The sequence below is a fragment of the Martes martes genome (assembly GCF_963455335.1).
Source record: "Martes martes genome assembly, chromosome: 6".
Classification (NCBI taxonomy): Eukaryota; Metazoa; Chordata; class Mammalia; order Carnivora; family Mustelidae; genus Martes; species Martes martes.
This window is the reverse complement of record NC_137893.1, coordinates 29,401,994-29,419,493: the sequence shown is the minus strand read 5'-3', so window position 1 is coordinate 29,419,493 and position 17,500 is coordinate 29,401,994. Positions and strand designations below refer to the sequence as shown.

The 17,500-nt window shown below is 33.6% G+C and overlaps 1 protein-coding gene across 3 annotated transcripts in view; it reads left to right on the top strand.

The window, feature by feature from the left end:
* Positions 1 to 17,500, top strand: part of GRIK2 (glutamate ionotropic receptor kainate type subunit 2) — a gene marked incomplete at both ends in the record, with an annotated part of 637,516 nt that overhangs the window by 514,422 nt on the left and 105,594 nt on the right. For all 3 annotated transcript variants that reach the window (XM_080806625.1, XM_080806626.1, XM_080806627.1), the window contains one exon: positions 2,409 to 2,626. In XM_080806625.1, the coding sequence (XP_080662751.1) occupies positions 2,409 to 2,626 (218 nt within the window). The remainder of the gene's footprint in view (positions 1 to 2,408; positions 2,627 to 17,500) is intronic.

Here is a 17,500-nt window from a genome sequence, read left to right as displayed (position 1 = left end):
AAAAAATAAAAATATGACACCCATATTTATAGCTTTATAAATATTCAAACCTAAAACTTGAAAACTCAGAGAACTCTAATGTGAACTAATCTAAGTTTGTGGCATCTGTTTCTAAATAAAATGAATAGTCAGTAGTTATATTTTCCCTTTCCTACATTTTAGGTCCAGTGTTTTTTTCTTCTTAGGCTTACTCAACACTTGGAAGACAATACTGGAGTTCTTATGAAATATTAGAAGTGAATAAAACCCTGTCATAGAAGACAGACTTCTCTTATAAGCAGTATTGGGTAATACCGTTCACCCATGCAAACTGCTAGTCACATGCCAATAACTAACCTTAATAGTCTGGAGTAAATTATCCTGATAAGAAAGACCCAAACATGACAAAGATTTTTTTTTTTTAATTATGTTTGCTACCACTTTGAAAAATTAAAATCCTTTTTTTTTTCACTTCTATTTTCTAAAATATTTGGAGGTTTTGAGATTTGTGTACTGATAAGATTAACTTCATCTCTAAGACAATATTTGATATATCTGAAACTGATGCCAAGTAATCTAAGCAATGAAAAATTCAAATATACATTTGCTTTGCCACATAACTACTTCACTGCTGGTGGATACATGAAAGAGGAACCCATACTAAACTGGCTGATGCCCAGCTCCCCAGGAATTAGTGGGATATAGTGCTGGACATGACGTTACCTTGAGTACATGACAGCCAGCCCTTAACCAGGCTCTGATTCACAAGCCTAGGAGGTACTCGCTTTAAGTCCTTGGGTAAGATATGAACTTGTGGTAATTGGGCCATTTTTGTCGAATGTCTCCACTGTTCTTTTCTTTCCCAGTCTTGTTTGACTTTATTGGTGGTGTTGTAAAAAAAAAAAAAAAAAAAAAAAGAAAAGAAAGAAAGAAAGAAAGAAAGAAAGAAAGAAAGATGTAGAATGGGCAGCCAAAGCTGCCGCTGACCATCTTGGGAGAATTTTAGTATTTCAGTGTTCGAGTATGTGTCTGACAGGGCCTAGGAGCAACCACATCAGAAAGGTACTTTTCTGTTTTGTTTTGTTTTTTGTTTCTTCTTCCTCACAGAGTGGTAGGCAGAGTCTGGAGCTGGAGTTGGCTGTCATGTCCAAGTCTGTCTGCTTTTTAAGATTTTGTCTGTTTGTTTGAAATTACAAGAGTAAGATGAACTGCAGTGTAAGGTGGGCTGTTTTGATATATTTCAGTTCTGATACCACTTCTCTTCAATGCTAACATGAATGATTGGTTGTAGTTTTCCTTCTGTCTAAACATGTGTTATGGGTATTGCATCAGTGATTATGTTGAAGATGTGACTATAAAACAAATCATCAAAAGCAGTCCATCTTTGCTTCATTCCATTTTACTCAAACCCTATTCAAAATTAAGTAATTGGTAGCCAATGCTTTCTTGATTACAGATTCAAAATGATTAAAAGTGTATAGCAATATATTACATAAATCCATAAATTTTGTATACTTTCCTTTTAAAAAAATCACACATGCTGATGTGGATTGATTTCAACATTTAGACTGCAAATAGTATGTTTAATGTAAACAATGTGATAAAACTGTAAGACTTGATTTTAAAATTGTTAGGATTTTATTTTATAATATAAAGTAATTAAAATTAATAATAATCAAAAGTAAAGTAGAACTCTCAGATCCCATGCTTTTATTAATACCATGAGCAGGCAACTCCAGCCATGTTTGTAATATATTTATGAAATACTTATATATATGTAAAAATAAGTTTGTGACAATTTAACTGTTTATTCTTATTCTGATTCTTCTCATTGAGGCTAACTATAGTGATGGGAGACATTTGTTTATACGAAAGGAAATAATTTGTTTTATTTAAAAACAAACCTGGACCAAAACCCCATATCTCAAGGAATGTAGGTAATTGAAATGCGTTTTTGTAAATATAACTTTTTTAAATGGCAAGATGAATAAAATTTATGAGCTTTCATGACAAGAAAAATGAAACTTTACATAAAGCTTGTTAAGAAATGGATTTGAACATATGTTAAATCATTTCTTCTAAAACTGAAGTAACTAACAAGAATATGAAAAAATATACAAGTAGTTTATAAACTAGAGAGATTATTTTCTCCCTTCCAGTGTTATTTTTTATAAACGTTATTACGAATTAGTTTGTACTGTCTCAGTCTCCTGCCACTATACTTTAAGCGTCCTAAGAGACTGTTTATTATCTGAAAGTAGCCTCTGCTCTCCCAGTGGTTGTTGCTTGCTTACTAAAGCACTATGTGAACCTGTGATTTAAGCTCTTACTACACAGTGATTCCATTCTGCCACTGTGACCAAAAGTATCTGACTGCTGATCGAATTCTCTGTATTCGTTTCACCTCCCCCTTCCCCAATCTCTGTTAGGTTCTGAGCTCATGCCCAAAGCGCTCTCCACCAGGATAGTGGGAGGCATTTGGTGGTTTTTCACACTTATCATCATTTCTTCGTATACTGCTAACTTAGCCGCCTTTCTGACAGTGGAGCGCATGGAATCCCCTATTGACTCTGCTGATGATTTAGCTAAACAAACCAAGATAGAGTATGGTGCGGTGGAGGACGGTGCAACCATGACTTTTTTCAAGGTAAGTCCTTCTGATTGTTTACAATTTATGTATTAAAACGACAGAGTGAAAATAAACCTTTCTCTCTTAATGAATGTGTGTAGCAATACTGTTATTTGTGCCGAATAATCAATAATGTGTTCTTCGGGGCATAGAGAGGTATACAGCTAAATACATGTTTATCAAGGCAAACATTTCAATACTTAAAAAGGAAATTCAGTACTTTCAAGGAGTTTTTGCTTTACAAGGATTTCCTTTTTGTTCAAAGGAAAATCTGTCCACAGTAACATGTTTTTCTCTCAACAAGGTTTTATCTTTGACTATAAATATATATAAATATATATATAAGTATATATAAATATAAAATATATTAACATAGAATTAATATGAAGGTAGTGTATTAGTTATATATTAATATATTTACTAATATATGTATATTAAGTGCTAGTAGATTCAAACTCCATGAGGCTTAGCTATTCTACAAGAATAGAATGATTATATGCAAGAGTATTTCTCATACATACATTTCTTTCTGTTAAGGTGAGACAAGTTTTACTTGTCCGGAAGCCTGTGGAAAAGAAGGAAAATAAATGATAGAAACAACCAGAAATAATTCTTGTTTCCCATATATTCATCTGCCTAATATTCTGTAAGGCATAGAGTCTGAGAATGGGCTCTGCCACTGAACTGATGGTTTTCAATGGTTTCCAGAGGGACAGCCCTGTGGGACACTTAAATGGAAAGGGTCCTTTACCAAATTCCAGGTATATAGAGTGCCTTCCCCTCCTTTCTATTATTCCCTTTTTCTTACTCCAGCTGTTCTCACTGGCCCAAAGTAGTTTAAATGGGGAGATTTCACTTCAGGGAGTCAGTCTCACTTCATAAGTCTTTTTATATTTTACCAAGTCTTTTTAAGTTCTTTGTAGGTTGGGCAAAAATTGTAAGCATTGGTATTTTCCTTCACTGTTCATATAAGGGATTGGCCCTTTAAGTATGCAGAAGTGGTACAGTTTTTTTTCTAAATAATTGACTCAAGCTATAAAATAAATTCTTTCATCAAACATTCATCAAGTGCCTACTGAATACCAGAAATGGCATTACATGTTGGTATTCTAGAGCAGAGAACATCTATTTCTCACTTTCAAGAAGATTATAGTTTAGTTGGACACACGGAGGACTAAATCAACAATCATGGATCCGGGTTTTATGTGGCTTAAAACAGCAAATTTGCCAAATAATTATGTAGTTTTCATTATAAAAATTCCCACTAAACTAAATCAGATTTTATTTTGGAGTTCTGGAGGACACTGAATATCCAAAGAATGAGATAGATTGAGTGTTTAATCAAATCTATGTAATTCTTAACATTTAATTATTTTCAAAGTGAATTTCTCATATGAGTAGATGAAAACTTGAATGTGCATTTTACATTTAACTGCAAAATCATTATTATTTAATCACATTTATTGAATAACCTAATATGAGCACGGTATTATGATCAGTATAACGCTATTTGATTATATCAATTGGAATTGATCAATTTTTTTTCTGATTGGATATTCAGAATTGATAGAGATAGCTTTTCTTATATAATTTTTTTTTTTAAGAAATCAGCTGTTGAAAATGCTAATGCACATTGTCACTGTCAATGAACTTGTAGGGAGTGAATATATGATGCATTAAAATTATTACAGCATCTAAGACTTTGGAGGAAGAGATTGTAAAGTAACACAAAGTGCCTAAAACCAGTGATTTGATACCAGAAGTGAGTATTTCTGTTTCAAAAATACATTCAGAAAAAAAAAAATACCAAAAATATATCAGAGTTTTCATTTCATTTTTATTTTCCAGAAGCCTCAAATATCTTGTTTCGAAGCTCTCTCATTCTAGGAGCAAGGTTTATCTCTGGAAAATCAATTTGAAAAAAATTCTTTTTTTCTTAGCTTTAGGTTTATTTTTCTCCCTTTTTTGTCTTTTCAAACTCTTCAATTTTCTCCTCTTTCTTTTTAAATTTTTTAAATTTTAATTTCTTTAGTTCAATTACTCTTCAGTGTTAGCGTCATTTCCCCCTACTTTCACTTCTTGCTATTGACTTCTCTTCTCCCTCTTTCATCTCCTGTTTTCGCTCTCACATGCAGGGTTACCTCTAGCACCAAGAGAAAATTGACATAGAAGAATTTTCTGTTTCCAACAGCACAGACTTTCTTTCTGTAGAATTAAGGCCTTCTGAAATCTACAATAGTCACAATAAAAACCACACAGTGTTAATCACTAAGTGGACAATTACCTTATGTTGATAACTTGACCGACCACATACTGAATTCTTACTGTTGAAATCAGAAAAAAGAGATTTTAAAAGAATCATTAGATGTTGATTTTTCTTTAGTTATTTTAGTATACCCTTAAATGATACTAATTTCAACTTTGTGTTTTAGTTTATTAAATTATACACTTATACCAGCTATGGGCATAAAATTTTAAAAAAATATTCCCTAGCAATCTGAAATTGAAGTAATTGCATGCTCATTTCGCAACTCTGCAATGAACCAGGGAGTAGTCTGTGTATTCTATTTACATTTGATACCATTCTTTTATTTCTTAATTAACGGCAATGCATGCAAACACTCTAGGAAGCACCCTTAGGGATTGATTTCTAAAGGAATTTCCATCTTGTTTTTACAAATTTAACAAGACCCTGCTGTTCGTTAATTGTTCTGGAATGCTCAGTTCCAGAAAATTATTTTAAAGAATGATATAGTTTTGTTACTACAAGCAAGAAGAGCTGGCTCAAGATACCTGGTCTAAAAGGTAAGTCCTCAGTATTGCAAAAACTGAGAGTCATGCCATTCTACAACTTAAATAATTATTTTTCCAAAGAACATGCTTGACTTTGTTTATTGAGCTTATGTGTATATTGTCTTCCAGAAGAGTTCTTTCTTCTTTTCTTTTATATCCGTTACACTCCACATACATTCTTTCCAAGGATGAATGTAAAGCTATGACTGGTAAAATAACTCAAGCAGATTGGTAGTTCTTCAGCGTTATTCCATGTAAACAATAGAAAACTCTATGACATCACCATTACGTGCTTAATCATATTTAAATGATAAACTAACCGAAAGCCCAGGGATTCTATTGAAAAACAATAAAGGAGTTGTCAAAGCTTCCTTCTTAGAATCTGGGAACTTGGGTGGAGTACAACTGAAATCTTGCCCCAGGGCTAAACACTATATAGGATGTTATCAAGAGGCAAGCACATTCTTTTCTCCCTGAAGTATAAGGATTAAAAGAATGAATACATATAGAGTACATGTTCAAAAATAACTCAGCTAGAGCCTGTAGATGTGATGACTTCTTTTGAGAATCCCTGGGTTTTCGAAGTGAGTCATACGTTTTACAAAATGATGCTGAATCACTTATATTTCTCTGCAACCCATGATTCACATTTTCCAATTTTTACAAATTCTCCCTCTGACTTTGATCAACTGAAGTCTCTGGCTTGTTGCATGTACTAATACAGTCTGTTCTTCCAAAAAAGGTCATGTGAAGGAGATACATGTTTTCTTTTATGGTTATTATTAAAAAGCTCTGCCACATATTAAAAGTACATTTGAATAGTATCAAATATCTAATGTAAATCCCTCAATACTTCTAAAACATAGGCTATAATTTAGAATAGCTTCTACCAATGAAAGAAAAACTGTAGAATTGGAAAAACTGGGGCTTACTTCCTGGTTTCACCACCTATTCGCTGTGTTTTGATAAAATACTGTTCCTTGTAAACCACGATTCCTCATCTCTAAATTGGAATGACTAATAGGACCATTCTTACAGTATTTTTTGAATATTAAATGAAAGCTCTACACGATATGCTAACCATCTAGTTAAAGCTTGACAGATGTTATATATTAGCATTACTAAAATACATGGCTAATTAAAAATATTCAGAATTTAGGATGATTTTAAACATAGTAAAGTCAATTATATTTCTATGACCCACAGTAGGATCAGTCATTTCAAAAAGAGATCACATCATATTTATCTAATTGAAATTGCTTCAGTCTTCTAGTTACTGTTGTCATGAAGAAGATGTAATTTCATAAGTGAAATAAAAAGAAACTATTGGAAGCTCTTTTCTAGACTGTGTATTTTGAAATGGTATATTGAGGTGCGTGTAGCAATTCTTTGCGGAGTTTATTGCAAATCATAGATAAAGAACTATAAAAATGTTTAATATAAAAAATGTTTATCCTTAATTTTTTGTTTGTCCTTAATTTTAACTTTTTTTTAACCCAGTGATCAAGTTGTTCTACATTAGCCTGTGTTGCCATACATCTGATGTTCTCAATTACATCATATGGATGTTTATTTGTAAGATATCAAGTTTTTATTCCAGAAACACTTACTGATCATCTCTTATGTGGTAAAAATTGTATTAAATCTTAGACATATGTCCTACATCTCCAGGCACCTCCTGACACCTGTCCATTCTATTTCCTACATATCTACTTCCTTCACTACTGTCCTGGTTCTGAAGACGAGTGTCATCTCTGACCAGTGTCTTGTAGAACCAATTAACTTTTTTTTCCCCCCAGTTTTGTCCCTGTTGTTCTCTCTAGTGCTACCGGAGTGACTTAACGTCCTCCAAAAATTACCTTCTCCCCTTTGCTTTAGGATACAAACCTAGTGACACCTCAGTGACACCTCATGGGTGGACGATTTCTTATTTCATAGACTATAACTATAGCTGAACTGTTGAGTTTTTAGCCCCAGGTTGTGCCACAAGTACATGATGCACCTGCTTCTCCAGTGCCTGCTGTGCATTTTATTTTTTTACATTTGTCCCTTTCTATCAACCTTATTGGTTATATTCTCTTTATTCCTTAAGCCCTAATTTATACTTCATTTATCCCAGGCAAATTTTCATGATCCTTCCTGTACCCAAATCTACCCAGTTCTGGTAAGGTAATCCTCCTTTCTGTTTTCTGAGTACTTTTTACTTCAGTTCTCATTAAATCTTCAACCTAAGCTGTCTGCTTGGTTCCTATTTCTACACTACCCAGCATAGCAGGGGGGCAGGGACTGACTCTGTATCCCTCACACTGGGATCTCCTGTTCCCTGCACAGGCTTTGCGTATGGTTTGGACTTTATTAGTTACTGATTGCCACAAAAATGTTGCTTAAAAGGCAATGAAAAACTCGGTGGCATGTAACATCAACCTTTATTTAGCTTACAAGTCCACAGTCTTATTTCTAGAAACTTAGAAGCCCAGAGACTTGGTACATTTTGAACAGAATTATGAAAGCAATAACCAAGGGATTTGTAGTATCAACAATAAAAACCATAGCTAAAGGTATCATGGTATAACCATCATTATATATATGTATATATATATGTATAACCATGCACAGAGCTCAGTGCATTAGTCATTTTGGGTCATGCACATGCCCTCAACTGTTTGATCATATTAAATTTCTAAAATGTTTGGTTTAAGCCATTGGGGCAGATATAACTACCATGTGTTCTTTATGATCTGCTACTTATTCTGAGTTTATCAGTTCATTGGTCTTCTAAAATTAAATTCTTTTACACCAGCATGACAGTGCTTTTGCCAATACAATTTCTGCTAAACATTTGTGACCTTTAAATATATCCACTTGAGACCACTTATGATCTATAGGCATTGCTCTACCTTTTTCAGAGGTCTTAACACTCAAGCAACATACTTAATTTGTTCTTTAATTACAGACTGGCACCATGTTGAAACAATCTGGAGAACTTTTACTGGCTTGATACACTGAAGATTAGAAACACTTGAAAGTACCCAATGATGCAAATTCTAACTCTGCTGTGTCACCTCTAAGTACTGTTTGCAAAGAGCCCAGTTCTTTTAAATTATTTCTTCCCCCTCTTCTTCTCTTTTATACTCCATATCTTTCTTGTGCTACCTTATTATCCTATGTAGCTAAAAGTAACTCACTGATACCTTGAATATTTTGTCACTTTGTCTAGACTTTCTTTGGCCAAGTCAAAAGATTATTAATGCATTTCAATCTTCCAACTTATTCTAAGGCACACTTTAAGAATATTATTTCCTCCTATATTCTCCGATTCCCATTTTCCAGTAATCATTTCGTTGCAATCTACCATGTGACCCTACATCAGTGTTACATGTTTAGGTTCTCTTTATGGCAGAAACTCACTTCTTCTACCAGCTCTGTCCAGTTGTCCCTTGGCACAGTGACTATTGCATTCATTGATGGAAAACCTACAACAAAGGGTTTTAGACAGAACGTGTGATTATCTTCAAAAGTTTGCTAATCTGCAGAGAACTAAAAAGTTTTTGTTTTTTTTTTTCCTCGAAATGTGTAGTTCTCTGTGGCATTTCTTTTGAACTTTAGGTTAAATGTCAGTTTATTTGGAAATGTAGGTTATAGTGTTAGGAATCCAAGCAAGTGGATTAATCCATCTGGAGGGAAAATTTTATCTTTTGGTACTTAGCCACAGAGAGGGTTTTGTTTTGTTTTTCTTTGTGCATAGTCTCCCTCTTTGGGAGAACTCAAAGTACATTCTAAATGCCAGCTCATTAATCTTTACTGCAACCCCTGAGGAAGGTGGGAAGCAATTATCATTATGCTCATTTAACAGATGAGGAAACTGGGCCATAGAGAGGTTAAGTGACTTATTAATTATGAAAGCAATAACCAAGGGACTCGTAGTATCAACAATAAAAGTAATAGCTAAAGATATCATGGCATAACATCATTACTCAGAAGAGCTAAATGCATTAGTCATTTTGGTTCATCCACATGACCTCAACTGTTTGATCATATTAAATTTCTAAAACACTTGCATTAAGCCATTGGGGCAGATATAGCTGTCACATGTTCTTTATAATCTGCTACTTATTCTGATCTTATCAGTTCAATGGTCTTCTAAAATTAAATTATGCTAGGGTGACAGTATAGGTTTTTAAGCCTGAATTGCTTGTGTGGCATGCCTGTAATGATTTTTTGAAAGCTTGAGTGATTTTTGCTTCTTAAATGCCAAAAGAACATAAGTAATTTTCGAGTTGAGAGATAGAATGTAAAAAAAATTGGCAGTTTACGGCATATACTTTATAAATGGATTTAGAAACATATACCATTCATTAGACTTTCTCATAGTTTTCTTTATTTGCACAAACCATAATTTATATTTGTTGTTTTTAATTAGAGCAGTGGTTAGTTGTGGAAATATAACATATTTACTGTAAAGAGTTTTACCCATTGGAGAAGTCAATTTTCAAAATGACATCTATAGTTACTTTACACATTGAAAAAGGGTTTTCCAAAAGGAGTGTTTAGTTTCCTCTTGTTATATTGGCGGTAAAACATCCTGAAAGTCCATATATGTATGCATAAAATTGAACTATTAGTTTACAAAGATGAGAAAAATAATCTGAAATGACTTGAAATCACTTTATTTTTTATTGAGATAAAATTGGCATCAAAACTTATGCAAATTTTAGAGGTACGTGTTGATTTGATGAATTTATGTATTACAATATCATTATCACTGTAGCATTGCTGACCCTTCCGTCACATCACATAATTATCATTTCCTTTTTGTGGTGATAACAATTAAAATCTAGTCTCTTAGTAACTTTAAAGTTTATAGTACGGTATTGCTGACTATATTCACGATGCTGAACTTTAGATCTCCAGAACTTATTCTTTAAATGCCTTTCATATTCTATGTAACAAATTCCCAGTTAAGTATGGTCATCACAAAGAAAGGGTTGAATAATTATTTATCTGCACATGGATAGTAATTGGGTATGTCTTTCATTGTGTACCCAATTTATTGTTATACATTGTCTAATCATTTTCCACCACATATCCAGCAGGGATTCTTTGACAATATAATAATTAGAAATTCATTATGCTACTACCTCAGTAAGTACAGGGATTCTTTCTTAATTACTTGCTTGTATAAGAGTTGCCATGTCTAACTTGCCACAAAGTTTTGCTTTCAAGTCATTTTTATTTATTTGGGGTCAATTTATGCTTAGTAATGACACTGCCTATTTCTCCTCAATAATTTAGATCTCAAATTTCAGCTTTGAGTCTCACCTGGGAGATATTGTCTCTATGCCTAAAAACCAGTTTAAAATGGAGTATTAATATGAGCATATGTATACTGGCATAAAAATTTTGTGACTAAAATTTTTTATTTGTCGATATGTTGTACCTCCCTATGTTTGCAACTTAAATTCTAGACCGTAGCCCAGCACAATTAGTGATACTATTTTATCAGGATCCCCAGTTAAATCTCTACTTCAACTTATGCGCTAGTCTTTTATCCACCAAAATGGTAGATGTAGGTGTGCTGCAACCAGTGGGACTGGATGGCATGGGTGCTACATGGGAATATGGTCTTGTCTGTGATAGGCAATCACAGTATTCTCATAAGCAAGAAGACAGCCTCGGTTTTTACATCAGTTTTTCTTTTTCAAGGGATAGAGCCATTACGTTGTCCTGTTCAGGTATATCACTCACTAAGTTTTAAAAATCCTTAAAATATCCATATGTTTTAATCAGTCATCTCAACTTGTTTGCCCATTAGAACATTAGAATCATTTGGGGACTTTTAGAGAATACTGAGGCCCAGGCTCCTCTCCAGGCTAAGTAATTAAAAATATCTTCAAATAACTTGCTTGCAAGTTACCAATTAAGTAATAATTCAGTGATTATGTAGAATCAATAGAAACTCTATTGTGAATTTTTTATCTCGTGTTTCAAGTTTGTGTATAATTTGGTTTATTGTTTTGTTTTGGGTTTTTTTTTTTTTTTTTGCATGCTTAAATAAATAAAACAAAACCTGAAATCTTTATGTGATTGAACACCAGTGTATCTGGGCAGTCAGTTTAGATTAGTGATTAATACTGTTACTATAATTTTCATCTGTTCAAATTAATGTTTTCTTCATTTTTAATTAAGCAACTTTTCTAGAAATCTAAAAGAAATATCTCAGCAAAGATTTTTGTAGCTGTACCATTTCTCTTTTTCTCCCAAATAATTTTTTTCCTTCATTAATGGTTTTAAGATATTGGTTGTTGGTAATGGATTAATGTTGACATCAAGTTAAGTAGCAATGTTTTATTTAATAAAATAAAGTTGATATTTTAAAACTATTATTGTGTTTTATTAGTATCTAATATTAGTCTTGAAATAAATATTTAAAATAATTCTTTATAATACATTTAATTTATTGGCATAGTAAGGGGGTTGTTTTCACCCAAGGAGATTGTCTCCCTTCCCCCATTCTCATCTAACACACAATTTATTATATGTGAGGCCTGATCTTATGTTTATTACAGGGATTTGCATAAGGCCTACAGGAAACCAACACCATTTTACTATGTTCCCATTGCAAGAAATAAAATGGTGCCTTTGAGTAAAGCTGCTTCATCAGTCACTAGTTTAGCATGCCAAGTTACAGCTATCAATGGTGAAACAGCAGATGTGAAGGCTAGTTGGCATCAAAGCATATGAGTCGAAGACTTTCCTATGGGAAAGAAAGTGCTTCATTACACTTTATCTATACTAAGAACATTGGTTCTATCAAGCTGTCTGAAAATTAGACGATGATGGGTTTTATTACCTTAGCTCTGCCAGAGTGAATTCAATAGTTAAAGAGTAAGCGATAACACCATTTTGGGAATTATAAGAAGTGATTAGAGTTTCAAAGTATTTAAAGTTGGAAAGAGCAGCAACTTTTACCTTAGCTTCTCTAAAATGTGTGAGGGACAATTTTCTAATTTTCTCTCTAATTTTCAATATGTACCAATGAAGCTTTGGGGGACTTTAATAAAAGAAAGAATTTTTGTGTTTGGTTGAACTGTAAAATCTGAAAAACAATGTTTTAATTGCCTTGAAAGGCAAGTGCACGAGGCTGTTGTCATTCCAGGATACACTGTGATTCTGTCTCTCTTTTGCCTTCCCTCCTCCACTCTGTGCGGGCACCACTCTTGCTGTTTGTCAAGTCGGCACGGCAGCTCAAACACCACGTTGCACCTCATCAATCTTAGGAGAGAGGGCCCCACAGGGAGTGAGAAAACTCGAAAAGTCAGTTAATACAGCAATGTTGAGCTGGCATGTCAAGTACTGGGTAATGGATAATAGTTGTCACTGTAAGAGTTTATAGCCACTGGTTAGGCAACAATTTGAAGGGGATTTGAGAAAAGCATATTTTTGGACATAAAAATATGGGCTTAGATAAATATAAAAACTGTTACTTAAAACTTAAAATGTTTTATTTCTCAGATAAAAATAATTAAAATGGAAATTACTCTTCTTCTATAGAAATTATAACATAAAAGCATCATTTGGTATTTCTAAAACCCAGTTTCTCTGCTTTGTAAAGTCTCTGAGAAAAGTATATTAATTGGAATTGTGGCTAAGAAGTATCTATTAATCATGCTTAGTGGGGTTTTTTTGGGTAGGGGGAATCCAACTTTAGAGTATCAATAAAAACATATTCTCTTTCTAGATTGTCAGTTACTTACAGATTGAATACTGTGGAACTTGTACTTAATCCAGAATACCCTTGGCAGTTAATGTTGTTGTTTTTTCATGCACTATGATGTCTTTGGGGGGGAAGCTATTTTTTGTTGTTGTTGCAAATGCACTTTAAACTAATTAGCATCTTGGGTCAGCTAAAGATTCTTCTGTTCATTTGTTTTCCTACTTCTTTTCCAAAAGTGCTAATAGCAATAATACCACTTTGCTCTTTGATATTAAGAGCTGATTAAAGACATCATATGGTCATTGACTTGGTTCTTCCATTATACCATAAAGCAAAATGAAGCATACTATTACTTACTGCTGCTGCCATCTTTGATGTTCAAACCTTCATTTAAAGGCAAAACAGAACAGTTTTTCCACCTTGGCAGCAAGCAAAATATAGGGTCATCAGCCCTTCTAATAGTCAAAGACCTCATTACTTCATCCCACATAGTCACAAGTAACAAACATAACTCATAAAGCATCCTTTCTTTTTAATGCCCTTACCCTACTGTGACAGAGATTGGAAAAAGGACAAAATAAACTTTAGAGCTTATTCATAGGTGTTGATAAACTGAATGCAAACTGAATATAATAGATTCCTCAAAAATATTCCTTTTAAAAAATATGACTAGAGTGCTGTGACTTGTATAAAACTGATGAATCACAGTTCGGTACCCCTGAAACAAATAATACATTATATGTTAATAAAGAATGACTAGATTCAATATTAAGGCTAACTGTCTTAGTCATAAAGAAGTCCTATTCTGAAATAATTCAGGCTCTTTATGCTGATATTATTGACTGAAGCCGTTGCTAAATGTCTAGTGCATACTGGTGATCACTTTCATTGACGGCCTGTATTCAGAGAAATTCCTTAACAGTTTCATAAGTAAAGAACTTTCCAAATGAGTGAATGTGTCTGCATGTGTATCCATGTACATGAGCGAGTGTGTCCTTTAGGAAAAAGATATGCTACCTTAATTGGAATTAAATTATGAATGATTACATAATTTATCTTTCTTATACCCAGTTTCCATATTAAATCTGTTTTAGTGGAAGAATAGTTCAGGGTTGGCAATAAATTGTAATTTATTTTTCCTGACAGCATTTGAATAATACTTCTGATTATTATTAGCCTATTGTATATACCATAACACCAGTGGAGTTCAGTGAAAAGATTTGATTATCTCTAAAAGTAGGTGTTTCCTTTATTAAATATTGTAATTACAGCTAATTAGAGGTTACACAATAAATTAGTTTGCTTTGTAGTCCCTTGACTGTTTTCAGAACACAATGAGTTTATGTTTCATTTTAATTTAGTACAAAAACAATTAAATAAAGACCAAATAATTAGAAAGGAGAATTAATAATGGTTATAAAGATTGTTGAGTCAATATAATGCAGCTTAACAAAATGTTTAAAAGCGTAAGCTAGGTTGTGTCGTGAAATCATGCATCTGTCACTCACTGGGGATTTATTTAACCTCTCCAGACTTTTTATAGGTAAACTGTGGTGTGATTTTATGTCTTATAGATTGTTCACATAAAGTACTAAACATGTGATAAACTCCCAGTATGTACTTACTGCTATCCTTGTTTTAAGGATCTTAATAGTTGAATTGTTAAATTCTGAGGCAGTTGAAACCATTTCCCTCACTATGAATGCTTGCATTCCTGGAAATACATCTAGTTTACCTATGGTCAATGCCAAAATCTGGCACTCGATTGCATTTATGATTGATTTGTGATTTGATCCTTACTGTAGATTTTTAAAAAAATATTCTAGATTACTCTCTTGTACTGCTGAAAAGATAAAATGTATCATGAATCCAGTCACATCCATTTATTATGTATCATCTTTTAATTAATGATCTTTTTATTAATGGTCTTTCTATTAACACATGAGATTTACTTTGACCAACAATTCATGCTCAGAATTAATGCCTGAAAGAAGAGAAACTCCCATTTTAAATTGTTCTTCCTTTCCATAAATATTAACCATTGTAATTTTTGCAAGTTTATTTTCTCCAATGCATATGACTGGGGCACCGGGGTGGCTCAGTTGTTAAGCGTCTGCCTTCTGCTCAGGTCATGATCCCAGGGTCTTGAGATGGAGCCCTGAATGGGGCTCCCTGCTCAGTGGGAAGCCTGCTTCCCCCTCTCGCATTCCCCCTGCTTGTGTTCCCTCTTTTGCTGTGTCTCTGTCAAATAAATGAGTAAAATCTTTTAAAAAGATAATGCATATACTCATGAGAACTATAGAATTTTAGGAAAACAAAGAAAAAATGCCAAAGTCTAACCTGCAAAGGTAAATCTTAACATCCTGTAACAAAAGTCTCCAGTATTTTCTCTATGGCTATATATATTTTTAAAAGATTATTTATTTATTTATTTATTTGAGAGAGAGAGAGAGAGAGAGAGAGCAGGAGCATGCAGTGGTGGAGCAGGGGGAGAGGCAAAAGGAGAGGGAAAGCAAGACCCCCTGCTGAGCGGGGAGCCCATCACAGGGCTTGATCTCACAACCCTGAGATCATGACCTAAGCCTAAATCAAGAGTTGGTTGTTCAACAACTGTGTCACTGAGGTGCCCCTCTCTCTGGCCATAGTTTTATCTCATTGATTTTTTCTTTCTTGTTTCAGTGTTAAAGACTTCAAGCCTCTATATAGTTTTACAAATATCATATTTTCACTGAACACAGGTACTGATGCTTTTTTCAGGAGTATGCTTTACAGATTCATTATCAGTAAAATAGGATTATAAGAATGTTCTTATGGATACTTTCAGAAATAATTTTTTTTCTTGAGATAAAGTCTACAACAAAAAGCCTTTTGCTAATTTCCAAACCCATTCACCGCAAACTTTCAAAGTATGTTTATATATAAACTCACACATATATCAAAGAAATAACTTATAACTTTTTTTTAATATTTTATTTATTTATTTGACAGACATAGATCACAAGTAGGCAGAGAGGCAGGCAGAGAGAGAGAGGAGGAAGCAGGCTCCCTGCAGAGCAGAGAGCCGATGCGGGACTCGATCCCAGGACCCTGAGATCATGACCTGAGCTGAAGGCAGACGCTTAACAACTGAGCCACCCCGGCACCCCAGAAATAACTTATAACTTAAATACTTAAGATATCAATTGAGATATTCATTTTTAATGTTCATTGCATTAAAATATCAAAGATTTAATGTTTTAAAATATTAACTTTAATGGGCGTTTTTAATCAAACCTTGAAGAATTAATTGGTAGAGAGATGATATTAAGGTTATCTGTTTAGGTGTCCTAATACAATCTTGTCTTTAAGTGAAAAAGAAAAAAAATCTGGTATTAAAAATATATAGGAGTAGTCATTAACCTTTTTCAGTTAAGCTATATTGGTATATATTTCAAAGAATGATTATAGAAATATCTTTCTTTATCTACATTAGCTGCAGTTTAGCCTTGCCATGTCTATAAATGAGAAAGAACATTTGCATGGTTGTACTCTCATTAAGAATTGACATTGAATGCTTTGGGGTTGGAATTCAGTTTCTCAGTTATACTGGGATGCCCAAGACCTACACTGGTATCAGGGAAATCTATGTTAGTTCAATTCTTTAAGTATTCTTATATAGGTGTTTTTGTTATATCGGCCTTCTCTCCAACACTGGAAGAAAATAACCCAGCCTAACTCTAAGAAATAGAATTTAGTGGGGTGAATTGGGTATCCATATTGTCAAAGTGAAAAGAAGTGACTAAGATGGCCATGGCCAAGAATTAATCATGTTTAAAAACAACCATTTTTAGTTCTACCTGATACCTTTAGGAAGATGTTTCATAAAGGATTACCCAATTTGATGATGACAATGATGATGATGATATTGAAGATGTTGATGTTCATGACACAGACCACCCTGGAATCCAGGGAAAACACTAGAGCTATTTATGTCTGAATTAAAAACAATAGAGATTACTTTAAGAAAACCAGCAACATTTATTCACAAGGAATCAAATAAGTTAGCATTAGCAAGAGGATAACTTCCAAAGTCAGAAAGGCATCTTTATTTGAAGGTGTCTGAAAACTAATTTGGAGGCAACAGGAATCCTGAGATCATGGGATGTAACCTTTGTCATAATGAAGAAACTTGTGCATGAGTATCAAGCCTGCTAGGTCACTTTCAGAGCTGCTTTCTCTCTGGGGCCCAATCATTGCAAGTTGCAACTTCCATTTACTTTACCCTGATGCCGTAACATGCATAATTCTTAGAGTAACACTCTTACAGCGAGAAGAACAAAATTAACTATATGTTAAAAATAATAATGGTAGCTAAACTCTTCCTATACCTTTCTGGGTGTATTGTC